Source organism: Chelonoidis abingdonii, chromosome 7, assembly GCF_003597395.2.
Source record: "Chelonoidis abingdonii isolate Lonesome George chromosome 7, CheloAbing_2.0, whole genome shotgun sequence".
NCBI classification, from domain to species: Eukaryota; Metazoa; Chordata; order Testudines; family Testudinidae; genus Chelonoidis; species Chelonoidis abingdonii.
Window position 1 is genome coordinate 9,816,899 of NC_133775.1, and position 26,609 is coordinate 9,843,507.

Genomic DNA, 26,609 nt, shown 5'->3' on the forward strand with positions numbered 1-26,609 from the left:
GTTTGAGTAGAGAAGTATATTGATCCAGCACCCAGTACAGTGGTGTCATTTGACTGTCACAAAGCACTGAGCAGCCCAAAGGGGATGGAGCCAGCATCTGTCCCATTGTTCTTAGAGAGTGTTTGGGTCAGTCTCTTAAGAACGGAAGGTTGTCTAATGAAGACAGTCCTTTGAACAAGTTTCATTTTATTTCTTGTAGGATTGGTAGTAGTCTAGCAAAAATATTTTCTCCATAATTATTTTGTGTATATGTATGCAAATTAACATTGGAGACTGGTGAGCCATAAAACAAACCCAACAACATCACATTGTCTCCATTGGCAGTTTGACCCAAGCAGCTTGAAAATGATCTGATGGAGTGAAACAGCCCTCCGTGTCCAAGTTATGAAGTGCCTGGACCAACCTTTCTCTTGCAGTTGTCCTGTTCACAATAATTAATATGAACTTGCAGTAGTAAGGATTTTTTTTTCTTTTTTAACTAGTCTTTTGTATTTCAGATCCCTCATGCTGGTAAAAGCAAACTGAGGTTCCTAATGAGAGATAAGTGTAAACATAAAGAATTCATGCGACACATTCTCGGAGTGTTCTACAATTTTCAGTAACAAAACAGGAGCCTGTTTTGGAATGTCTCCAATGGGATTTTTTCCTGTAACCCCTTATAAAAATGTGTGGGTGCACACTACTAATTGAACAATAACTTAAGAGGATGGGTCTGTCTAACCAATAGATTTGTACTTGATTGACCTGGGAGGGAAGTCGGGAAAAGACTGAAGAGAAGAAATAGCCTTCACTAGCCTTGTGTCCATCTCACACTTCAAACCCTATGTCTTGGAGATTGAGGATCGCTGACTGACCTTTGGCAGCTCCTTGCCCAGAATCCCCTGCAGCCTGACTGTTTTAAGGCAGGTGGAACTAAAATTAGATCTCAGTTAATGATGTGGTGTACATGCGGTGTGGGTGGATGTGTTTGTGTGAGAGAGTGAACTTTGCACAATCTCTCCTTCTCTCCCCACCCACTTTGCCTGTCTGTATGGCTCACAAGAACAGAGCAGAGTATTAAAATATACAAGAATCACAGTCTTTCAATGCTCCAAAATGTGGTATTTTCCTCTATCTATATACCTTTTCTGCTCAGGGTAGAATAAGGCACTGGGTTGGTGAATGTGCTAAGGTGAAGAAACCCAGGACTTGGATTTGGCAGTTTTCCCAAGAATTTTGTGTGGCTTGCAGTTCTCAGTTTTTAGGAACAGAGAGATTTTTCCAAAGGGTAGGTTTAAAGTGTTTTTTTTTCCTCCCTAAAGTAGGTTGAATTCTAGAGAAAGTTGACTGTGTGCCCTTACTAAGATAGGCTGTTTACTACCTCAAAATAATTTTCTATAGATTCTTTCTGAAAATTCAGGGTGAAATACTGGCCCCATTGAAGTCAGTGGCAAAACTCTCATTGACTTCAGTGGAGCCAGGATTTTATGCTAAGACTTAGTTTATTTCTCTTGAAAACAGAGGTTAATCATACCAGCTGGAGCCTGGCATAGTGTGAACAAGTTCTGTGAAATCTCCCAGATGTTGCCCTGCAAGTGCACTCCAGAGTTAGCATGTGACCCCCCCTTCTATTTTAATTCTGGATCTGCCTTAAGCAGTGCCTGCCAGTTATCCCATAACTTGCTCCAAAATATGTGGCGGTTTTGTGATTATACATAAATTGAGAATAAGAAACCGTCAAACTCATGTATGATCTAAGACAGGATTTTTAACTGTGTTCTCCACAGATGAAAGGCCAGTCTACGAAACCCTAGGACCTCTCCACCAAACCACCAGGCATCACGTAGGAATTACATGAAGGAGCGCTGAGCTACATGGACTGTACTCTGAGCGCCACACTAAACACCCAGGGTGGGGTTTTGCAAGGCCTGTAAGTGACTTAGGAGCACTTGACCCATTGAAAGTCCATGGGACTCGAGCTCTGAAGTCCTGGGGGCACATAACTGATATCCCACCTACAATGTTCTTTACTGCTTTGATACTCATCCATTGATATTTGAAAACTGTTAGACTGGTTACTTTTGCCAGTGCCTTGGTATATCATTGTCTGTGCCTGCCATCTTGGGTGTAAATGTTTTAGCTACACTTGTTTTCAGCATTTTCCTTACTTTTCATCCATTTCCTTTTAGTCTTACTGTTTAACGTGAGTTTTAACAAAAGTTATGTACAAACACTTGTTGTCACCAAAAACTTTACAATGTAAAATCAGTAGAGAGTTTGTCTCTTGTTACATGCAAAAGGCTGTGGAAGCAAATATTAGTCATTCACATACTTTTCTGTGTTGAGTCAACATCTATTTTTAGGCTTGGAGCACATAAAGACATCTATCATTGTGTTGGGGAGAGGAAGACAGGCTTGCTTAATGCATCATATTCGTGACTGGACCTCCCCTCCCCTGCCTACCTGCGTATACCATATGTGTAGACAGTGGGAATTTATAGATGTGTAGATTTAAATACATTGCATTAGATGAAATTCAAATTGTTCAGAAAGTTAGAGCGAACAGTGTTTCAAATGTGCTGTAAAATAAATCTCTTCACAATCTTTGTTTCATACTAGCCATGCAAGAAACACCTTTATCAGGAAGTGCTTTTGTTAATCTAAGATGTAGATTATTTTTAAGAGAATGTTTTTCTTTTAAAATAAAAAAAGAATTCTGAATACAATAAGTGTTAAGTTTTGCTTATGAGTGTGGTACGATGTAAACCCATTTGAAATTCTGTTTGGGTTATGTTTGCATTTTGGTAGAAGAACGTTAAACTCTTAACAGAAATCTGGTGTAATAATTTTTTCACAATACATACGTAATGCATCAACTGGATTTTTGCTTATTTGGGCATAGTATTTTTACAGAATCTGGTTTCAGGCTTACATTGCAAGGGACTTTTTGAAATAAAATGGCAGATAGGAAGATGGGGGATACACTGCATTTGCGGTTCCTGAAGTAGATGTTGATTTAGCCTGTTTCACTAGTACATTATAATTCAGCAAGGGAAGATGTTGCCAGCTCAGAATGAAAATACAAAGGGATATAGCATAAAAGATCTCTTTGCAACTAACCTGCTCAGTTTCATATGCTTGAAACAAAACACACTGGAACCTCAGAAAGCTCAATATATTCAAAGATTGTTGTGTGTTGAATACAGTAAATTATCTGTACACCCACAGACCATGGGATAAATTTACAAAGCTGTGCGTGGGGAGTTGTGCGTTAATCTGCCACTGTACTGTACAGTAGCTATTTTGTGCTTGCACTTAGAGAGCCCTTATCCTTACATTTGTTCAAGTTATCTCCTGCTTTCCTTTTGTTTTCCCTCACATTTTCCTAGTCCTTGTTGCTAGGTAAAAGAACAGCTAAAATCTGAATTGCAGGGTTATTTAAACCAATGCTATGGATTATAAAGACAATAAGTAATCTGTTGATTTAAATGTATGAGGTAAATGCATTCATGGAAAGTGTATTAATTTTTTATTTTTAATCCCCTAGGTGTCATACGCCCGTCCAAGTTCAGCATCAATCAGAGATGCTAACTTGTATGTTAGTGGCCTTCCAAAAACGATGACCCAGAAGGAACTAGAACAGTTATTTTCACAATATGGGCGCATCATCACCTCACGAATTCTGGTTGATCAAGTCACAGGTTAAAAAAACTTTTTTAGAAATTTAAATATTTTCAGAAAATAGCAAACTTAAATGCTTTTGAAGCAGAATGGCTACAGTGAAGCAGCAAACTGTACTATGTACAGTGAGAAGCCAGGACTTCAGATGTAAAATGTAATCCTATAGAGAGAGAGAGATGTTACTGTACATACACAGTTCTTTGTATATGTAACTTTAAGGGGAAGTAAATGCACTGGGGTGTTTTTTAAATGCAGAATCTTTTAAAAATTACTGATAATCCATATTTAAGGGGAATATATCAAGCAATTTACTACTTGTATGTCTGTCATCTGCTACAGTTATCACAATATAACGTAGGAGGGAAGGTTCAGTAAATGATCTTAAGAGAACAGGGCTTTTTTCCTTGATGAGGAAAATAATATTTTGTATCACAAAGTAATGTATTCTGAACATGTTGTTTTGTTTTCTTAGATATGTGAAAGACTCTTGAAGCTGTTCCTACTTTTTTTAACTTTAATTTTAAGAAGTCTTTTCTTTATTCCCAGGTGTCTCTCGGGGTGTGGGATTTATCCGTTTCGATAAGAGAATAGAAGCAGAAGAAGCCATAAAGGGACTAAATGGCCAGAAACCTAGTGGTGCTACAGAACCAATTACTGTGAAGTTTGCCAATAACCCCAGCCAGAAGACAAGCCAGGCACTCCTTTCGCAGCTTTATCAGTCTCCCAACAGACGCTACCCTGGACCACTACACCACCAGGCTCAGAGATTCAGGTAACTATCGATCTGCAAAAGAACTGGAGCTCTACCAGCTATGATGACTTGGGGTAGGGGTTCTGTTAAAAATGTATTTTGGAATTGTAGATTGACTTCAATTTCTCTGTAAAATTAAACATTCTTTCCAAGTGAGTGAACAGGAAAATCTGCTCAGAGCCAGTCATTCCATATTGACTAAAACATCTCAACTATACAATCAGATCAATGAGACCTTAGGTAAAGGATGACCGAATAAAAGGTTATATTGATACTGAAATAGAAAGTGACTTTTCTGGTTTTTGTTTTTGTTTTTTTATCAACTTTTTCTGCAGTATTATTGTGGTTTTCATGCAACTTTCAATTTAACATTGAGTGTAGGGCTGGAGACTGGCAAAAAGTTGAGTGTTTATTCAGCAGTAGTTTTATTACATTATTAGCTTCAGATGTCTACTCAAGGTATAAAGAGACCTTGTGTAGTCTTTGATATGAGTGCTGAGATGCTGTGTGATGTTTTATGATTTACATTTTGAAAGTACTGCTTGTATCTCATATGTAACACAGTATTAGCAGTACTGGGTTCTCTCTGTGTTATTTTGATGATATATAATATCATTTAGGCAACATAGCATTTTTAACAAAAGGTCTCTCTTTAAAAAATATTAAATAGGAGTGCTTGGACTTACTGGCATGGTTAAGATAAATATTAGCTTTTAAATTTATTTCACTGTGAAATTTGCAATTTTTAAAATCTGAAATGAATTAAAGAAGAGCACAGAAAAGGTCAGTCACCTGCCTGGTTTTTATGAAAACGAACATATATTTAAAACATCTTTGGTAAGGGTATAAAAGCCACTGAGGCTACGACTAACTCCTTATGTAGATAAGGATTTTTCATATTGTGTATTAAACATAAAGTAGATTACATTTGATTTCCCAAATTCAGTGGTAATTGACATTGACAGCTTTTGGAGATCATTATTACTAAATATGTTTCTAAACAAAAGAAAAAGTCTAATAGTTCTGTGAACCTGAGAAGCAAGAGTTGCTTATAACCAGTATGTTACTATTCCTCTAATCTTGGATTGTAACATTTTATATACAAGTTTTATTGCAATGAAAGGTGAACTGTTGAAGTATTGTACATGTTATAATTTCATCCTAATATAATCTGCAAATGAAAAATCAAAGGGGAATTTTTAACACCCAGTCAAATCTTGAGATATAGCTATTTAGTGAGAGTTCACCTTTCTGAAATCTCAAAGCATGTTAAAAATGGCATTAAATATTGTGGTTGACATTTGAAAGCAGTCTGAAACTCAAGAGAGTTCCTGTTTCCTAAACTCCTTAGATATGTGAGAAACTTGTTGAACATTTCTTCTTTGAAAATGGACTATTATTAATAAATAGTCCATTGAGCGATCTTGCCATCTGTGAGACATTAACCCAAAGACCCTCCTTCTCTTTTCAGGCTGGACAATTTGCTTAATATGGCCTATGGCGTAAAGAGGTAATTAGAATTCCACAGATTGCCAGATGTCCATGTTGGCACAGATTGGTGCTACAATTTATTTTTTAAATCACTAACTTTATTTTTTTTTAATTCCTTCTTTTCTTCCACCAGCATGTCAAAATTTTTTTTTAAGTTTGGACTTCAGTTGGTTTTGTTACTTTAAGGCCACACTCAAATGTTGTGTGTGGGTTTTTTTCACCTTTTCTTTTATTTACAGGTGGGCATCTCAGATGGTTTAGGTGCAACAGCTATAAGTATTCTAATACCAATAGTGCTGCTAAATAGCATATTTTCCTGAATCAAAACTGTTAAACTGAAGTTTTTGCTAATCTCTGATTTGATACTGTGAAAATAGTCAGAGGAAAATAGAATTAAATAGCCTCATCTGTTCCTCTAGCTGTGTCCTACTGCAAAGTTAACTTTAAAAGTGTAACTGTATGCACCTTAATCAGCCCTAAGTTTCTTTTGTTACAGGTTTAACAATTGTTGCAAATATTTCTTAGTGCTTGTGATTTGTTTCTTTGTGTGTTTGTTTTAATTTACACAGGTTTGTGTGTTCAGATTGGAATTAAAGCTGAATTGATTTTGAAACTTTCATGTTCCATAATGAATGTGTTCCGTGTTCAGTCTAAAAAAACAAAAAAGTTGATATATGTTAGTGTTTCCTCTTTGTTAACGACACACATCGACACAGGGGAACCTTTCAGAACTGTAGGGGCATAGTCTCATTCCTGACATGCAGAGCTGTGCGCCAATAGCCCTGCACTATGAGCTGCGGAAGCACCTTAGTCTACAGGAATGGTCAGCTCTGCACATTCATGAAAACTAGGTGCTCTTTTATAAAGCTCATCCCAAACATGGCATGGTAAGTATCTTTAAACTGTTCAGAAGTGGACAGTAGAGTACGTCTTAACTACTACAACAGTGGCAATTGAGCAACGTAATGGCATGTACATCATAAGATTACTTGTACGCCAAAGTAACTTTCAAATTAGATGTTTTACATCTGCCCCCAAAAAATCCAAATCATGTGTCCCATGATCAGCACATAAATCAAAATTTGCTGCATGGTTTTGCAATTCATTATGCCCCTTTCACTGCCTCACCTGCATGCAATCTGCCCACTAATCCATCTTTCAGTCCTGCTAGTAACATTCCAAAACTCTTAGCAGCTTCAAACAGCTGCCACTTAAAAATAACTGTTTGAGAATTTTTTTTCCTCTCAAATGTTTAATTTCCTACCCAGAATTACGGTGACTTGTGGTACAGGACAAACCATGTTCTGTCCTAAACTGCGGAAGGTTTAATTTCTGATTTCATATGACTCATCAAGGCAAGGAAAAGCAGACTAATAGCGTTAGAGAGCCAGGTATCTCCTTTCCGCTGTTCAGAGGCTTCTGTTTCTACACTGATAGATCATGAGACATCAGGCATTAAACATCACAACAGCTTTTTTTTTGAGTTTTTATTGAAGTTTCTTAAAATTGTTAGTTATTTTCTTCTCCCTACAAGTCCTGAAGAAATTGTATTTACCCTGCTAGAAAACTCTGTGGTGTTTGGATGTATAAATAAAAACTTCTGAAACCATCTCTAAAACATCCCCAGATAAATTTTGCTACAAAATATGTATCCTGTACAAAATACAGGATGATTTGGCATGGAATGAAAGATTTATTGGGGTTGAGTTCTATAATTCACGGCTTTGCCACTAGTGAATAATATGCCATCCCAGACTCATGTCAGTAAACTTTTATACCACATCAGCCTAAATTATAGTGAGAGATGAAGCAGTTGCTATAGCTAAGGTTTCATGACCAGGTAAAAGCTGCACAGCTCCTGAGGTTTGGAGGAGAGAGGCTCTCTCTTGTGAATCTCTGAAAGGGCTAGAAGGCATTCTGGTGATGTATAGCTAAATAGCTCTATTTTAGTTTAAAAATAAACATAGGAAATTCTATTAAAAATTATATCAAGGGAAGATTAAGTTTGCACAGTTGAATTCTCAAACATTTGGAAAAAACAATAATGTTAAGGTTGAATATAAAACTTTGACTCGGGGTGCATGTGCATCGCAAGTCTTTTTAATTATGTAATCGTATTTCTTGTGCATTTGGCAACCTTAGATCCAAAAAACTAGCATACTGTAGTACTGCACAACTGTGTGTGCACCATATAATCAGTCTGTTAACATGATTTGTATGGAAGTACACAGTCAAACATTCTTACACAAACACACCCCATATAAAGTATAACAGCATAAATAGTATTTGTTGGCCTTTATGTATGCCGTTAAAGTTTGCAAACTTCGAGACCCCATTTTCTGAATTGTACTCAAAGAAGCCTATTCTGCTGGCTGAAAGGAATTTGTTCAGTAGTTAGCTGTACCCTCAATTTGTTTAAATGTATTCCTTATAGAGAAGATTACTTACTATCTGTGGGCCAGATTCTCAGCTGGTATAAAAAGGCATAACTCCAGCTTTATCTAGAGCTGGATAACATTTTTCAGACAAAATGTTTTGTTTTTCATTGAAAACGGTGGATTTGTTTTGACAGTAACATTTGGCATATTTGTATTGATTTTGCTTAATTGCTTCAGTAGTGTTGGATGATTTTTTTTTAAAAAAAAACCCTAAAAAGTTCCCCAAAAAATCAGAATTTTGATTTTTTGATTCAAAACAACTTTTCATTTAGAAATTTAATTTAATTTTAGAATACAAAAAAATTAAAAATGTAAAAATCATAAACTAAATATTTTGGTTTGAACTGAAGGTTTAGTTCAATCCAGAATCAACTGTTAACAAACTTAAAAATCAGTTGTTTGCACAGCTTTTGCTGTCTTTTTGTACCAGCTGAGGAAATGCACAAAAGTCTACACTAGCAAAACTGTACTGTGCCAGTATGATAATTAGTTTAAGTATACAAAAATGTGGGGGGAAGCATTACAGATATTCTGGGTGGGATTTTTCAAAAGTGGAATTCAATAGGAATTGTTTGCAGTGAGTTCAATAAGAGTAGTTCCTGCACCCTGAACACTTTTGCAAGCCTGCATATGAGTCAGAGGGCCCAGTCCTCCAAGCTGTTATGCGTGTGAATAAAGTTGCTGATTTGCATAAGTGTTTGCAGGCTGTAGAAAAAAGTGAGTGATATTTCTCAGTTTAGGTGCAATATCCAGAAGTGTTCTAGATGTACGTCAAAGGGCAGTCAAGGCTCTTAAGTGCAATTCCACATAGAAGATAAGCAATCAACACACTAAAATTCCTTGTATTGTCTGTTCACTTCCACTTGCAGTAGAGTAATGTTCAGGAGTTCTATTCACTACATGCATCTAAAAATATTATAAATATTATTACAAGTTTTCTAATAGAGAGCTTGCAGTCTGCACATCTGCATTGCAAAACAAAGATAAGAATTATTCAGTATAGGAATTAAAATTCATTGAGGATGCCTGCTTTAAAATTAAGTGTGGAAATAAGATTTTTAGCAAGACTTTTCTTACATGTAACAGTTACTTTAAATGTAACCCATTGATAATGGCCTAAAAAATGATGTTTTATCAACTGCTAAAGGAGGTGATCTAACCAAGCAAGTGTCTTCATGCACTGGTTTTCCTACTTTACAATTACTACACATATGCCCGTTGATATGTACAGACATTTTTAAGATAACGTTACCAACAATGAATTTTTAAAAATATATTTGAATAAAAGTCTATATGCTAGAAACAGACAAAACTTCCTGTTTTCAATCTGAAAATCACTCAAATGCTTTTAGGATATATAAAAAGGCTGATTACAGAGATATTGCTGAATTTTGACAATGTTTCATATTCACATTTAAAACCAAGCTCTAAGACATCCATTTTTCCATGAGGGTCTGGTAGGGTCTAAAGTGTTAAATCATCCGTAACTTTGCAGTTGTATTCGTAGTCCTTTAGCTGAGTTGTTTTATTGATAGAAATGTCAGGCCAAATGCTGCATTTCTTACTCAGTGAAATTCCTAATTAGCACTGCAGGGTTTGGCCCATGCTTATTTAGATGTTCCTTAAGAATTCCCTTTATTAGACCTCAGACACAGCAAACTAGAACTTATTGTGGAAGGGAAATGTCATTGTGCCCAGTTCTCGTCTGTTACATTGTTCCCAGCTACTATTCATTTCAGAAGGTGTTAGTGGCACCTGTGTAACTGAAAGCAAAGATGGACATATAGTTTACATCCCAAGGACTGGATCATGAAACCTTAATGAGCTTTATTTTAAGTCTCAGTTCCGTGTAATTTGTGCTAAGAGCTATGTCTAGAATAGCCCGCTCTTTTTATTTGGTAGGTTTTCCCCGATCACAATTGATGGGATGACGAGCCTTGTTGGAATGAATATTCCTGGCCACACTGGGACTGGATGGTGTATCTTTGTCTACAATTTGTCGCCCGACTCAGATGAAAGTGTGCTGTGGCAGCTCTTTGGCCCCTTCGGAGCAGTTAATAACGTCAAGGTGATCCGCGATTTCAACACCAACAAATGCAAGGGATTTGGCTTTGTCACTATGACCAACTATGACGAAGCTGCCATGGCAATTGCCAGCCTTAATGGATACCGTTTAGGAGACAGAGTATTGCAAGTTTCCTTTAAAACCAACAAAACCCACAAATCCTGAATTTCATATCCTTACTTACTAAAACATATATATATATATATAAAAATATATATACGAACAAACAAAAACTCTGCAAGGCTTATATTCAACCATGGACTTTATAAGCCAGTGTTGCCTAAGTATTAAAACGTTGGATATCCTGTGATGAACAGGAAAGGATTTTATAATGCTTAGAAAAAAAACAAAAACAAAAAAAACCTTTGATGCATTGAATGTTCTTTCATAGCTGTCGTTGTTGAATATAATATACATAGATAACAATGTGCAGGGATTTTTACCCGGCTAGCTAGTTTTACTACCTTCCTTGAAGGTGGCTCTTTTTAAGATGACCATTCACTCATTTGAAAAAAATAAAAAACAAAAACAGTTTTTACAAACTAAAGGGATTAAAAGAAAGAAAAAAGATTTTTTCTTTTTTTTCAAATTTTGATCCAATCAGATTGGTAAACCCCCCATATAAATTAAAGAGGAACAATAAAAATTGCAAAAAACGACAACAAACACATACTTTTGCAACCTTTTTTATTTTTCCTTTTTTCTTTTATATCATGTGAACTAAACAGTCTTCTGTTAGGGAATGGGGTAAAAGGGGGATACCTGATGACAGAACAATTTAAATAACATTAACAATGTTGCCAAAGAGGTGGTCTCTTTGCTGAAAATGGGTTTCAAGAAAAATCTATTTTTATAAAATATAAAGAATTTTTACAAGAGAATCTGGATTTGAGAAAAAATATTTTGACTGGCTAATTTAGGGGAAATTGACAACTTTGTCATGTTCATACTGCACTGGTAACTTTTTAGAGATCAAGACGTGTGTTTTAAACTGGATTAGTAGATTGTTTTTTGAAGGATGGGCTACAAACAGATGATCTTCGTATCTTTTCATAGCATGTAATAAAAATATTAAATACAGTACGGGAGAGTGTTCTTCCCAGGCACACAGTTACCCACAGTCAAAACCCAAAAGCAAGGAGATGAGTTGCAAGACAGTTTTTCTTTAAGTCATCAGTATGGGATATCAGCAGAACAAAAGTTTAAAAAAAATAATTGTTTTGATCAAAAACTTCCTTGGTTTGAGCAGTAGGTGCTACACAATTATTTACATATCTTAGTATCATAGTTAAATGTAATGTTGTTTAGAACAAATAATTTGCTTAAAATTTGTTAAGAATTTTCAAATTCACTTTATAGCCCATGCTGATATAAATTGGGCTGTGTTGGCACATTTGGAACACTGTTTATGTTGCTTGAAACACTTATTTATTTAATTGCCGATGTGATGCATATGGCCAAAATCAAATATAGCTAGTTTGGCTAGTCTACTTATTTGTTTACTTAAACTATGGGAAGAAGCATATTATTGTGTCATTTTGTTGTGTGTGTATGTGTATATATAATATAAATATATATATATAAAGTTATTTTTTCTTTTTGTTAATTTATTATAAGTTGTAACACTTTGCTAGTTTTGTTTGTATATGTCTTAAAATGTTTTCTTATGATACTTAAGTGACAGAGGTATCAAGGTAACTTGTGTAGAAATATTGTTTGATATATTGTCATGTTTGTTGTGAATATTTTTTCTTACTGCACAGTAGAAAAGAAAACAACTGGGTCTTTATTTTAATGTAATTCCGATTGGGGGAAAACAGAGCTAAGGGAACAAAATGACTGAGGGGGTGCTCTCCCATGTCCAGTGCACTGATCATTTTAGTATGTTTGTGCTTTGTATGGTTATATATTTAAAACAAAAAAGGGTCATGCTCTTCCCTGAGTACTAGAAACAGTTACTCGCTATGCATAATCTAGTTGATAGTTAAATTTGCTATTGCTTTTCTTGTCTTGTTATATAAAATCTTTTCAATACAAGTTTAGTCTTAATGGTAATAAAACGTTATGGTTATTTATAACTTGTGCTTATTTTGTGCATTTTTTCCATGCTATACCCACTAACTGCACGTAGATTAAGTATTGTTTTTTTCCACACTGAAGAGGCAAACTTTTATAGTAGACAGATAAAACTAAAGCATCATAATTTTGTCAGTTTTTTTACTTTTAAAATATTTTAGTTCTCAAGAACACTCATTCAATGTTCAGGGAAACCTTTATACGTCATCTGCTATGAATGAGCGCAGTTTGCTGGGAAAGTTTTGATGCATTTGCTAAGCATTAGTGGGGAAGGCATGTCAGAATCTTTTCTCTACAACGTGTTTTACTAGCTGAATAATAATTTAAAGAAAAAAACTTTCTTAGGACCAGGCAGTTGTATACTTTAGTTATAATGAATGACTTCATGTTAACCTTGCTAGTTTAGATCATTTCTGAGGGAAAGTATTGTAAATGTTTTTTTAATAACCTTGTTGTGTTTGAATTATTTGTACTTTAATTGTCCGGACAATAAATGAAAGTGTGTAGAATGGCTATGGACTTTCCAGATTTTTAAATGTGTTCAGGTGTTTTAGTAACCACAGCCACACAATAAAGCAGGGAGCTATTATAGTCTAATTGCAGTAGAAAGTTCTTTAAGGGAGATCCTAAGGTACTAAGCAAAACAGTTGAAGCATATTCATTGTTCATATGTTTTTCTTCCAAAACCTTAGCTTAGCCAAATTGAGTTGGTTTCACTAACATCAACTGCAGCAGAGTAATTGTACTTACATATTTTTTTAATTTGTGATATGGTTTTAACGTACACAATGTTTTTACACAATGAAAGTATTAACTCAGTCAATATCAAAATTAAGCAAAAATATTAAATGCTTTAATTATACAAATTTTAAGCCATCAGTTAGTTTGACTTTTTTCTTTTTGGCATGGATATGCAATGAGTGTCATACAGTATGAGGTATACATATCTGCTGTTTGGCTCTAAAATTTATATATTACCACATTCATTCAAAATTTGATTTTCACCATATTTTATAGCCAGAGGTGATCTCTCTTTCAGTTGATTTATTGGTTTAAATTCCATTAAATACAAATATTCACTCCATGTTTGTGTTCTGTAACATTCTCTTGCTAATTGAAAATATGTACCTTGTAAAATTGCAACACTGCATTTCATAACCGAGTATAGAAAAAAATGTATCAACCGGTTGGATGGACTATGCACTTCTTCAGCTGGGCTTCACCACTAATAAACTCATGTTTTTATGATTGAATTACTATGTTGGTTAGAATAATTAATTTCAGGCCATGGAATGAGATTGTTTTTAAATATACAGCCTGCATGATTCATCCTTAAATTAACCTGAGCATTATATAGTAGAATGTAAACGTTATTGTTTTGCTCTATTTAAAGGCCTATTGCTAAAAAACCTCTAACAGCTTCACAGCATCAAAAAAGTTTAAATACTCAAGGATGTCACGTATCCTAATGTATAATTCAGACTAAAATTCCTACAGCATTTTGTAATGCTGACATTTTATTTTAAACTGAAGTTACTAAAAAGTTAGGAAGAAATTTTAATACTACAGGGGTACAGACCTTTTCCATTTGAACTAAAATTGAAATTTCAGTTTAAACAAATACACAGGTAATAGTGTTATTAATAAAATATTTTAGTGCTTTTCATGACCTCTCCTCGCCCTCCCCACCCCCAAACCTTATGTGCTCTCTGCTTCGTGTACTTGTATTATACTGTCAGCTAGGTGAAATCCTAGCTCTATCAAAGTCAATAGGCGTTTTGCCATTGACTTCAATGGGGCCAGGATTTCACTCTTAGTCTGTTTCATTCTGTTCCCCCCCTTTAAATATTATAGACTGTGAATTAGCTCTTCCTTCTTGGTAGCAACCAAAAGCTTTCTTTAAGAAAGAAAGAAACACTGCTTATATTGGATGCTGGTAGATACTGTCTAGAAAGAAAAATGGTGAGAATCACTAGCAAACCCTAAATCACCATTCATTCTAGGAACCCCATTCTCATCTCAAAATACTGGCACGTTATTACACATCTTGACTGATCTACTGCAACTTACCCATGGAGAAATGCAGTGAAAGGTGTTTTTGTTTTTTTGTTTTCCCAAATGTATACGGCAAGTTTAGAGCTAAGGGGTGGCACTAGCTTAAAATAAATTAATCCGTGCTTAGCACTAGCTCTCCCCAGTAAAACGGGATTAATGTGCCATGTTGGGCAAAGCTCCACCCTTCTGTTTTAAAAATAATGCTTTGCACCCCTCTGTAGTACCTTTAACCTAAGGCGCTCAAAGCATTTTACAGCTGGCTTACTAAGCCTCCTAACATTTCTGTGAAGCTAGCTAGGTATTCATCTCACACTGGAGATGAGAACAGTGAGGCACAGAAAGGTTAGACTTCTCCAAGATCACACAGTGATCAGTGGTAGAAACAGGGATAGAATTTAGGACCCTTGATTCCAGTCCTGCGCTTTAACAACTGGACAATCCTCTCGGCTCTTCACATCGGGCGCAGACTGAGTGCAGCACTCCCTTTGTATTGAGTGCATTATGTGTAAGAGTTGGCCCAAGCATCCAGAATTTCATTTCTGATGACCCCTGACTCATTGCCTGTTCAACCTAGCATCCCTTCTCTTGAACGGAAGAGACAGATGCCACATACCCCTTTTGGTCCTCCATGCATTGCCCTGGCATCCTGTTCAATACCATACCCAGTGAAGGTCTGGTGCTCATCCTCAAGACGTTTCGTGAATTGGGCCTGACTACCTGAGAGGGGCATCTCTGCCTGTGCATCATACCAAAGTCAACAAGGACAATGATAGCTATTCTAAATCTCTCCAGAGATGGGAATATGGTGTTCTTGATGTATGGCTATCAACTGAAATTTTCTGCCAGTGGCTGGGTTTCATATCTTGCCTCCTTCAGAACACAATGCAAGATACACCTCTTTGCAAAAGCTTCCTCCCCAACAAAGGCAGCAGTAAACAAACCAGCCACCTGCCTTCCCCTTCCCTCCCCACCCCCATTAAAACCAGTGAAACACCATCTTCATTGGAGGAGGAGCACAGAAGATAGCTTGTACCTGAACGAACAACACAGATTTTTAATTCTTATATTTGGCACCTAGATAACATAGTGAGGAGTTCACTAAAAAGATGCCTGTCATCATATTTTTGAGGGCCAGGTTAGATAAATCATGAGCCTTCCTGAAAATTGAGGCTAACCCACTTCACTGTGCGTATCTTTGCCTATAGAGTTCCAGTGCTCTGTCTCCAGCTGGGTCACGTAGTGTGCATGAGTGACTTAAATTTGGTTCACAGAACATTATGCTCGCGCAAGACTAGCTACGTAGAGTCATTTTGCTTGTCTGGTCATTTTTTCAAAATATTGTGCAATTGATATTTGTCACAGTAAATGCTTTACCACATAATGTACGTGTTCTGTTGTCATGCCAAGAGACCGTTGTGTTAACATTTCTACAGAGAATATATTTTCCCCCATCTTGGGAACTGGAGAGGGTGGCTTAAAGATTAGCAACTTGTTCGGAGTGCACATAATTGTTCCAAGTTTTTTGTTCTCTAATGAAACAAGTACAGGGTGTGTGGAAGAAATATTAGTTGCAAGTGGTCATTAGTGTGTAGGGACAATTTCCGGGAGCATTCACACAGGCACAAGACTGATCGAATTAGTAAGAATCAAAGGTAAAATTCCCCTACCCCAAAACAAAAGTGAATTTAAAAAAAAATTAGTTCTCGATAAAAGAAATCTGCTAAAGAAAAAAGCAAGAAGTCTGAATAACACTGATTAACTGCTTTATTATCCTTTTTCATAGCAGCATCTGGGGAAACTAACACTGAAGTCCAAAGTATGACTTTTTTAAATTTTCAAGTGAATTTTAAATGTACAGGATCATTCGCTTTACAGTGTGAAAGGGCTGAATTTAGTTACTACTATCTATTTGCATTAAAGTAGTACTCATATGTCACTATCTTTATATTTTGTTTAAATTGCATAGGTTCGAACAAAACTATATGCAGGAATTAGCTTTTTACAAACAATACAATTCTAATTTTGAAGGCAGCACAAGAAGCACTTAATTAATTTTGCATGATAAGGAATCCGTTGCAAATATACAGCGGTACTCCCACTCATCACCATCTGCCATGGAGAATTAAATGTGCAACTCACAAATGAAATCCTGCAAACTTGGTGCAAAAAGGTCCTTGCTTGAATTTAAACAAGGCTGTGGAAACCTGCAAACACATTGTAAAAGATCATGAAAACAATAACAGCTTTGTCCATCTGTGAGCCAGTTTTAGCATTTTTTTTATTGTGGTGCATTTGCAATAATACTTGCATCTCACAATGCAGATTGTCTGATATGTTTCGTATTTCTTCCATTTGCACAGAACAAAATCATTAATGTTAGTACTCTGAATGCTCCAGTGCTTTGGACCAAGTTTTCTGAGGTTTTTAGTGCACTCAGATGAAACACTTTTTTATTGTTAGCTTTAACAGTAATCTTGAGCATTTGTCAAATATGGCAATTGTTTGGGGATTATTTTATTAACAAACACTATTCTGTACAGAACTGAAAAATAAACATCAGCAGGTACTGTTCCTTGATTAGAAATTCTATCCATGGAATATCTTTGCCATTTTGACACTAATGCAGCTTAGTTCTTTTTTTAATCTTTCTTCTTTTACACTGGAGGCTTCATTGTTCTAGATACTGATTTTTTTTTTTTAAGCTGAGCTCGTAATTGTATGTGTAAAGGAACTAGATGCGGTATTGAAGGGCCTAGTCTGATCTCTTGAACTTAGGTGCCTATCCTGACTCAATTTTTGTCACTGTACCTCATTGTCCTGAGAGCCATTCTCTTCTCCTTTCGGATATATGCTAGTAAAATGCTTTGGTGCACGAGAGGTTTGGATCTCACAGAAAACTACTACCCTACACACTTGATCCTGTAATGTTCTTGGCACTCTTACTTCCCACAAAGTGAACCCTTAATCTGATCCCCATAAACACACACAAGATACATGCCTCTCCTACAAGTTGCAATTTGCAGCATTCTGAAAATTGTAACTACGTCAGTGAAGTTTCACTGAAATGTAAAAGCCTTTAAAAACTGTAGAAATGGAGCCTCAGGAAGATGTACGAGCATTCTCAATAGTTACCATTTCATTCTGGTGGTGTGCACTGATTCAAAACCTATGTACACCTAGGTGTAACATGACTGATCACAAAACCTATGTATGTAATATCATCAAGGCCATTGCTAGCTGGAATTGTGTATGTGCATCCATCATCATCATAGGGTCTACTCCACACACCCTTTTTTTAAGGAGCCACACTCTTTTTAACCTATCTCTATCCCTTCATGTACCTGAAAAGGTTTCTTCAGAGCATACTATTTTTGTGTAACTTGCATGTTAAAGCCCCTGTTACACACCTTACTCAGGCAAATTGTTTGCATTTGAGAAATGCAGCATCAGTGTTACCGCTTGTCTGTGAATTCATAGAAAGAATGGAATCGAATGAATGCCTGCAAGGCTGTTTAAAAAAAAAAAAATACTACTACAGACCTAAGAAGGCCTGACTCCTGAGCCCAAGCATCAGTGCTATCATGATGTGTATGGGTACCAAGCTATCACCGCTGCTCCAGGCAGGTTTGCAGGCGATAGCTGAATGGACAAGATCTGATGTTTAAGTTGCTGAGTCACCTGCTTCCAGCCATCACTGAGTAGGCCTGAGAAGTTGGTGGGAAGCCTGCCAAAAGAGGGCGTATGGAATACAGATGAAACTCCAATAGTTGGGCCATGGGCTCTTTCATTCCTCTTTGAGCTTTTTCTCTTGCCAGCATGGTTACAAGGAAAGTGAGAATTGAGCCCTACTATGGTGATGGAATAGTACCGGGGTAAGGGGAGGCCAAGTCTGACAGTACCAGAGGGAACTGGTTACCTATGAAATCATGCCTCCGAAAGGTTTGGCTGGCCAAGGTGAGCTCATCCCCCAAGAAGAGCTATGCAGCCTCTGAGAAAGTAAGTCCCACATCCAACTGGATACTATCTCAAGCTATAGATGCAAAGCAGCTGAAGGCTAGAGTGATCCAGTCTCTTGTGAACACATGCTTAAGTCCAGCAGTATTACTGGGACAGGAATGGGGAGAAACCAGAGGGCTTGGCTGATCTGAATGAAGGTAGCGAAACGGCGAGGAGCAGAGAGTGGACCTGACTTGCAGAAGCTGGGCAGGTCCTTGAGTATCTTACCTGTGCAGTACGAACTTGCATTTCTCAATGTTATGTCACAAGGGGGAAGTGATGGGCTGTGGGACTAGTAGGCAGCGTGAACCAACAGGAAGCAAGTTCTCTGAAGTCAGAGGTTCTGGAAGAAGCCTTTCCCTGAGTGTACAGGGAACAATTTGTTTAGAGAACAGAGTTTTCAAGGGAAATATTTTTTGTTAGAGACGGCACTTAGCTTCAGAAAGCGCATGGAACTGAAAGTCATGGTTAATTAGTTTCACAGCCTCTTCCTCTTCACACAAGCTCTCTCTAATTCAGTGAGGCTGCACTCACAGCCTGCACCCAGTCTGGGTCTGCAAGAAATATACCTTTGGAGTTCATGAAGCCCTGCTGTAATCCTTCCCAAGAGAGCACACTGGTAGGCTGTGTCTACAAGAGCTGCAGGTGCTTCATGCTTAGAGGCTGTTTGCTCAGAGGCTGATTTTTTTGTTGTTGTTTTTCCCTTTTTTGCATTTTAAGTGCCTCAAAGTCATTGGGTCAGACCTCAGCTGGTGTAAATTGCTATAAATCCACTGGAGGCAACACTGCCATGGTGATGTACAGCTGCAGGAGATTGGGCCCAATATTTTGTTTCCATGCCAAGAAATACAGAGTTCAGTGAAAAAAACAAAACAAAACCCAATAGCAGGCATAGTGCCAATAAGGACTCAAAGATCTAGCTCCAGTGGGTGCTGTCACACCCTCTGCCCTTCAGAGTCCACATCACACTGTCTTGCAGACTGATAAGAAAAGGAGGGTCATGAGAGTGTCTAGTTCAATCAGTAATGCTGTCCCTTAAGGAGGCTTGTTCTAACTGGTGCTCCTTTCCCTTTGTGCAAAGAGCTGTGAGGAACAGGATCATTTCTCACCCCCTTCTCCTTCCTGTCAGGTAACTGGCTTGGCGCCTGATTGACCAGTGAGTTCTCCTCCTGTTTCCATAAACTAAACACAGCAAACACTGAACTTCTCCCCTCTCCCTCACAGCTGCTACCCTCCCTGCCACTCACTCTCAATGAGGGAGGGGTTCTCTCTGAATGTTCCTGTGACGGGTTCCACCTGGAACTGGGGTACCTCTCAGCCCCCTGAACCACCAGCCTGGGCCCCTCTCACACTGTACTGCTGTGACAAGCTACAAAGCCCTCCAAGTCTGCACTTTCATCAGCATGCACACAGATAAGGACACACCCAGCTGCAGTTATATGCAGGCTCTCTAACTCCCAATCTGGGGCCCCAGAGCAGTACCGTCCTGCCCTGGTCAAATCTGGCCAGTATATGGGTTTAATATACCCATATACCCTCTTTGTGAAGAGGACCATATACGCTTCTGGAAACCAAGCTGAGATTTTCCCCAGACACCTTAGTCAAATGCACGCTGGTTTGGATTAAAACATAAAATGTTTATTAATGCCAAAAAGGTAGATTTTAAATGATTATAAGTGATTACCTATTAAATAAACAAAACCGCAAACTGAGCTTAACGTACTAGATAGGTAGGATATGAATTAGCAAATTCTAACTCTGAGTGATAAACAGATTGGCAGATTCTTAAGGTACAAGCTGCCTTTGTTTTGCAGCTTGAGTTTCCTGGGTTTTCATACACAGGCTAGAAATTCCTTTAGCCTGGGATCATCACTTCCCCCAGTTCAGTGTTGTCGTAGGGAGATTGAGGTACCATCATGATGTCATTTCCCCCTTTTATATCTTCTTCCCACTTGCTGGAAAGCTCTTTTGCTGTGACCTGGGCCAAACAGTTCCCATTGTGTTGTGCTCTCTCTGAGAGGTTTCTATTGTACACGGTTTCTGGGGTCATCCTTGTGTTTGTGTGTGTTTCCTCAGGAAGCCAATAACATTGGCCTTTTTACCGTTGTACCTGAAAGGCTGCTTCTGGGTTTTTCAACATGTACATATGACAATAGTACATACAATCCAATGAGATACTTTTAGAATCATATCTCACAAGGCATACTTTGTGCAAAACATATCCTAATTATATGACAGTGGTGAATAAGGGGGTACCAGGGTGTGTCAGTTCCCTTTCCACCTTTCCCCTCATCCAGCCTCTTGCCAAATCTTGTTGCTTCTCCCATCCAATCATTTCTCAAATGGCTCCTTCCTCTCTGTCCCCTTTGCCAAACCCCAGGAATTCCCCCTTGGACTACTATCACCTTCTCTCCCAGCTCCTCAGCCCTGCCTTCTTCAGTCTCTGTCAACAGTCAGCAGCTCCAGTCATCTTCTCCTTCCCCCAACCTGAGTATGTCTCGGACCATCTTTACCGGTTCCCAGGACTTTGGTTGGAATGACAACGGGTGCTGCACAGTGCTGCCCTGGCAGAGCTAAGCTGTGTGTGGAGTCTCCAAGCGAGATTGCTATGAGAGGTGCTGATCCGGACTGAGATGTGTTGGTGGAGTTCTATCAGGCGGGATAGGTCTGGAATAACAAGGGTGGTTCTTTGAGTAGTGTCCCAATGGGTGCTCCACTTCAGACACACGCTTACCCTACATGCCTTCAAGTGGAGATTTTCATTAGCAGTGTCCATTCAGCCTACGCAGGCACCCTAGACAACCTTGTGTCCCACAATGAGGCTATATCGGGTCCTCAGTTCCTTCTCAGTTCCTTCTCGGCTTGTCTCCGCATTCACAACGTGTGCCTCTTGCTGTCTTCAGTCTAGCTTAAGGTAGATTCATTTTAGTGAATTGGTTAGCTGACTTTTATTTGGAAAATTGTTTGGTACTTCCTTCCTCATGGGAGCCCTTTGTCCCTGAGAGGCACACGCCTGGTTCACTGAGTTTTAAACATTGCCTGAGAATCACTAGCATGTGGGGAGTTGCTCAATACGTGGCTGTGCCTAGTGATGATATTCCCTCCTTACCATACACATCGCATTCACCCTTCTTGCTCGATTCACAACAGACCAGATTCCCAGATACTCCAATGGGACCAGGCTAATTTATCTTTTAGGGTATTTGACTAATGGATCATAAAGGAGGAATCCATTATGAAAGCCTTGCAAATTGCTTCTTGTACAATCACCTGGGCAGAGCTGGGATTTTTGTTTTGAATAGGTGAGTAAAATGTCCTTAGTTGGTTTTGTTATCAGCAAGAATCATATTAAAAGGCAGGCAAACAGATTTTGTGCCTGGCCTGGTACGTTTTCACAACAATTTGCAAGGCTGCATTAGAAGCGGTTATATTTATGTATATTAGAAAATATCATGTGCTGGCAGAGTTAGATTTTCAAACCACAATATGGTACCTATTAAAATGCCAAAAGTAATGAGATCTTATCAGCTATGGGTTTAAAAAACCCAAAACACCAAAAACTGGTGGTTCAGTGTATACAGCTGGGAAATCTTTAACTGCTCTTGTATTTATATAGTTTAAAATGACCAAACTCTCTCTGTTTTCAATATCAAAATATGAAATACAGTTCTGTGCTATGTTATAAACTGAGTTTTGGGCGGTGGAACAAATTTTTACAGCTAAGTTATAAACACTTGAGTATAAGGGGTTTATAATGGAAAAGCTGACAGACCCTTAACTATCGCACCGGGATTTCTCTTGCTGTTAGGACCAGATAAACCAACAAGGTAATTCAATGTAGTGTTCCAGCTCTGTGATGCTAATCTACTCCTTCTGGTCCCAGGTGTTTGGAGAAAGTTAAATATAAAACTTAATGAAACTGCAGTGACTACAGAGCTGGATGGTTATCCCTGCACTTGGGAGAGTGAATTTGTCCTCATGGGACATTTCTAAAGGGAAAGTGGTGACCATCTGTGGACTACTGAAGTGCAAACAGAGAGTGGGAGTATTCTGCAATTTTTCCCAAAGAAAATAAAATGTCTGAATAAATAAATCTGACTGCAATCTGAAAGTGGCTCAAAGCAAATGCAGTTATTGTTGGATGCATCAGTTATTTTGGAATCAAAAATGAATTTAGAGGGAGAGCATTTCTGTAAAATCAAATGAATGGAGGATTCAGTCTAGTTCCTTCTGGCCCTCTCTAAGATTATCCCATGTCAGCACCTAATACTGCAGGTGGGGAGAGCTTCAGTGATACTCACCAGATAGTCACTAAGGGGCATCTAATGGGAAGAGTCCATTTCAACAGCAGGGAAACTTAATTGGAAGGCAGACCCAGAATAGGAGGGGAGCATGTGCCCAGGAGAGCACGGACTGGCCCCTCCTTCTCCAGAGGTTCTCTGCCTTCTATTGGCCAACCCAGGGGAGATGGGAGCTGATTGGACCTTTGTTCCCCTATTTACATTTATCCAGGTTTCTGAAGTCTCTTTTGCCTCATTTGTGCCCTTGAAAATCTCCGGCTCCTACTCCAGCACATGCTTACCTCCATCCCTGTTGAGTAAAGCTCTCAAGCATGTGATTTACTGCTTTGCTCAACAGGGATGGATTGCTGAGTCAGGGCCAATCCTGTTAGCAGTCTCAGCAAGTAAACTAAGGAATGCATAGCTCAGAGTAGTCCCTCCAGGTGGGAGGTATTGGCAGACAGTGTGTGTAAGCCTGCAGCGTTTGTACCTATTCTGTGCGCAAACAGAAGCTGAAGTCAGGGTGACACTAGAGGCAGGGGAAGTGTTGCTCATGCCAGGCTTCTTAGATGTTTTTTAGATGACAAAACCCGTTATTGTTCCTGTTTATTTTAACCTCTCACAGCATGAGACTGTCCCTAAGTGGGTGTGGTCATCCTGAACAGTCCTCCCAAACATTGTAAGGGAAGGTTTATTAGAGGTGGGGATGTTAACACTATTTATTATTAAGGTTGCCCAACACTTCCCATTATAAGACTCAATTTTCAGTTGCTTCTAACTTTGGCAAATTTTAACCATTTGGGCTGAAATTTTCCAGGGTGGGTGGCTGCCTCAGCTTGATTGTTCCTGGAAAGATTTGGCCCGAACAATTTAGTCATTTCTGAAAACAAGGGAAAAATACCTTGTTTTGCCTGTATTAAAAAAATTCGGGCTTCCTTTTCTTTGAGAAGCTCCCATGTCCATATGCTTTGGAGCAGGGCCTTGGCATTTGTCCTGGCTCTTTGCTGTGCCTGAGAAAATTTGTCCAAATGTAGCCAAGTTATAAAGCTTTGAAAATCTTAGTTTGCACATGTTCGGTAGTGACGTCTTAGATTTTAGCCTCTAAAATATCTTGAGTCTATCCTCAATGGGCACACACTACCTTCGCAGAACTTTTAATGGTCACTGGACTTCATCTGAGCATCCCCACAGTGAATGAGCATGCTGCAGCCCAGGGATACGTGGACTAAGCTGGACCATCCCTGCAACTGCAGCTCCCACCTACTGATATCACATTAGTTTGACAAGAGCCTGTGTGCTCTCAGTGACCCCCTATAGTGGCACTCAGGCAGCACAGAGAAGGAAGCCACCAAACTCCAATGCAGAGGGGAGAGGGAGCTGGAAAACTGCAGCTGGAGAGGAGGGAGGGAGGGAAACTCTGATTGACAGCAATTGGAGGCTGGGAACATGGGAGAAGACTGGGACTGGTTGGCCAAGGGCAATGGGACTGAGAGCCTAGCTGGGGTGGAGAGGAGGCTGGGATTCATTGAGCAAGGATACAGATGGGGAGGGAGAGAATCAGCAGGTGGGCGGGGTAGCCTGGGACTCAGACAGAGAGTCTGCAGGGAGGGGCAATGACTGCTGTGCAAAGAGACAGGCTGGGATGGGAAGCCTGAACAGTGGATTCCGGGACTGGCTAGGGGAGGAAGACACATGATTGGGACAGGGACATATTGGAATGGATCAGGCAGAAAGGGTCAAGCTTGGGGCAGAAGGAGCTGTCATCATTAGAGTACACACCCCTCTAGAGCCTGGAACAGAACCCAAGATTCCTGAGTCTCACTAGTCTGCTGCTGTAACAAATCCCTGTGAAACCCATTGGTGCACAATTAGACATGCCTGGGACCTGATTTTTCAGAGTATTTAGCATTATACAGCACTTTGTATGTTCATCATATCCCCCCCCCCCCATGCCCCCAAAACTTAGTTACAGATGTGAATGTTCAGCATTTCTGGAAATCAGACCCAGGGTATCATTACAGGACACCTGTAAAATGAGGAATACACAACTAATGGCCCCCTGTAAAAAGTCTGGTTTAATGACTTTCACAGCATCACTCTGTGGCAAGCGCAGGACACCATTGAACTGTCTTAACCATGACACCATCCTTTCACTTCCTGCAATCTCCTGCCTCTTTCACTACATGCCTTGCAAAGGCCCACCATCCCCCTAGTTCCACAACAGGAACACACTTTCCAACTTCTGCAGCAAATAAGGCAGAGGTTCTACAGAAAGCAACCTCCTTTACTACACAATCCTGCTTAGATAGGCTTCTGAAGTCACCTGGCAAGGATCCATTGATGAAGGTTCATATTGGCACAAATGACACTGCATTGTGCAATCTCTCTCAGATAGTAGCTGACTTCAGGGAACTCGGAAACATGCTGAAGAAGAATGACCAAGCCATCTACTCTGTGATCTTTTCTGTCCGCCAGGGAAAGGAACATAGTGTAACATAAGAATGGCCACACTAGGTCAAATTCAATCCTCCATCTAGCCCAGTATCCTGTCTTCTGACAGTGGACAGTGTCAAACGCTTCAGCAGGAATGAACAGAACAGGGCAATTATTGACTAATCCACCCAGTGTTGTCCAGTCCATGCTTCTGGTAATCAGAGGTTCAGGGATACCCAAAGCATGGTGGTATACCCTTTGCTAATAGCCATTAATGGACCTATCCTCCAGTAACTTATCTAATTAATTTTTGAATCCAGTTATACTTTTGGCCTTCACAACATCCTCTGGCAAAGAGTTCCACAGGTTGACTGTGTTTTATGAAGAGGTACTTCCTTAAGTTTGTTTAAACCTGATGCCTATTAGTTTCATTCGGTGATCCCTTGTTCTTGTGTTATGTGAAGAGGTAAATAACACTTTTTCTCCACACCATTCTTGATTTTATACATCTTTATTGTATCTCCCCGTACTCATCTCTTTTCCAAGCTGAACAGTGTCCAGTCTGTTTAATCTCTCCTCATATGGAAGCTGATACCCCTAATCATTTTTGTTGCACAACTCTGTACTTTTTCCATCCTTAATATAGCTTTTTTGAGATGCGGTGACCAGGACTACATGCAGTAGTCAATATGTGGGCATACCATGGGCTTATATAGTGGCATTGTGATATTTTCTGTTTTATTATCTATCCCTTTCCCAATTGGTTCTAACACTGTTAGCTTTTTTGACTGCTGCTGCATGTTGAGTTGGTGTTTTCAGAGAACTAGCCAGAAGGACATCAAAATCTTTTTCTTGAGTGGTAACAGCTAACTTTGACCTCATCATTTTGTATGTAGAGTTGGGATTATTTTTTTCAGTGTGCATTACTTTGCATTTTTCATCACTAGAATTTCATCTGCCATTTTGTTGTTCAGCCACTCAATTTAGTGAGATCACTTACGAGTATACGTTCAGTCTAATTAGAATGACTGAAACCAGGTAGGATGATTCACAGAATTGGACTGCTAAAAATAAATGGTTTTAACCTATTTAGGAAGGACTGAGTGGGCAAAAGGGGAGGGGTTGGCACTCCTACCTGTTTCTGAGTCACTGATAACTGGAAGAAAAATGATCTTGAATGCTTATGGATCCATGTCCTAACGGTCACAGCATAAGATGAGGTATTAGTTGGTGTCTGCTACAGACTGCCAAATCACACTAGAGAACAGAGTGACCAGCTCTGTACACACCTATCTGCAATGTGTAGAGGGGGAAAAGCTGCAAGATCATGGTGGGACTTAGTGACATATACTGGAGGACTCATG

At 38.9% G+C, this 26,609-nt stretch overlaps 1 protein-coding gene across 6 annotated transcripts in view; it reads left to right on the forward strand.

Moving 5' to 3' along the window:
* Positions 1 to 13,734, forward strand: part of ELAVL4 (ELAV like RNA binding protein 4) — a 103,674-nt gene extending 89,940 nt beyond the window's left edge. For 5 of the 6 annotated variants that reach the window (XM_032765426.2, XM_032765423.2, XM_032765421.2 and 2 more), the window contains exons 4-7: positions 3,527 to 3,680; positions 4,207 to 4,432; positions 5,883 to 5,921; positions 10,243 to 13,734. In XM_032765426.2, coding sequence (XP_032621317.1) covers positions 3,527 to 3,680; positions 4,207 to 4,432; positions 5,883 to 5,921; positions 10,243 to 10,570 — 747 coding nt within the window. In that variant the 3' untranslated portion in view covers positions 10,571 to 13,734. The remainder of the gene's footprint in view (positions 1 to 3,526; positions 3,681 to 4,206; positions 4,433 to 5,882; positions 5,922 to 10,242) is intronic. The other variant, XM_032765425.2, reaches the window with a different exon arrangement.
* Positions 13,735 to 26,609: the final 12,875 nt, after the last annotated feature.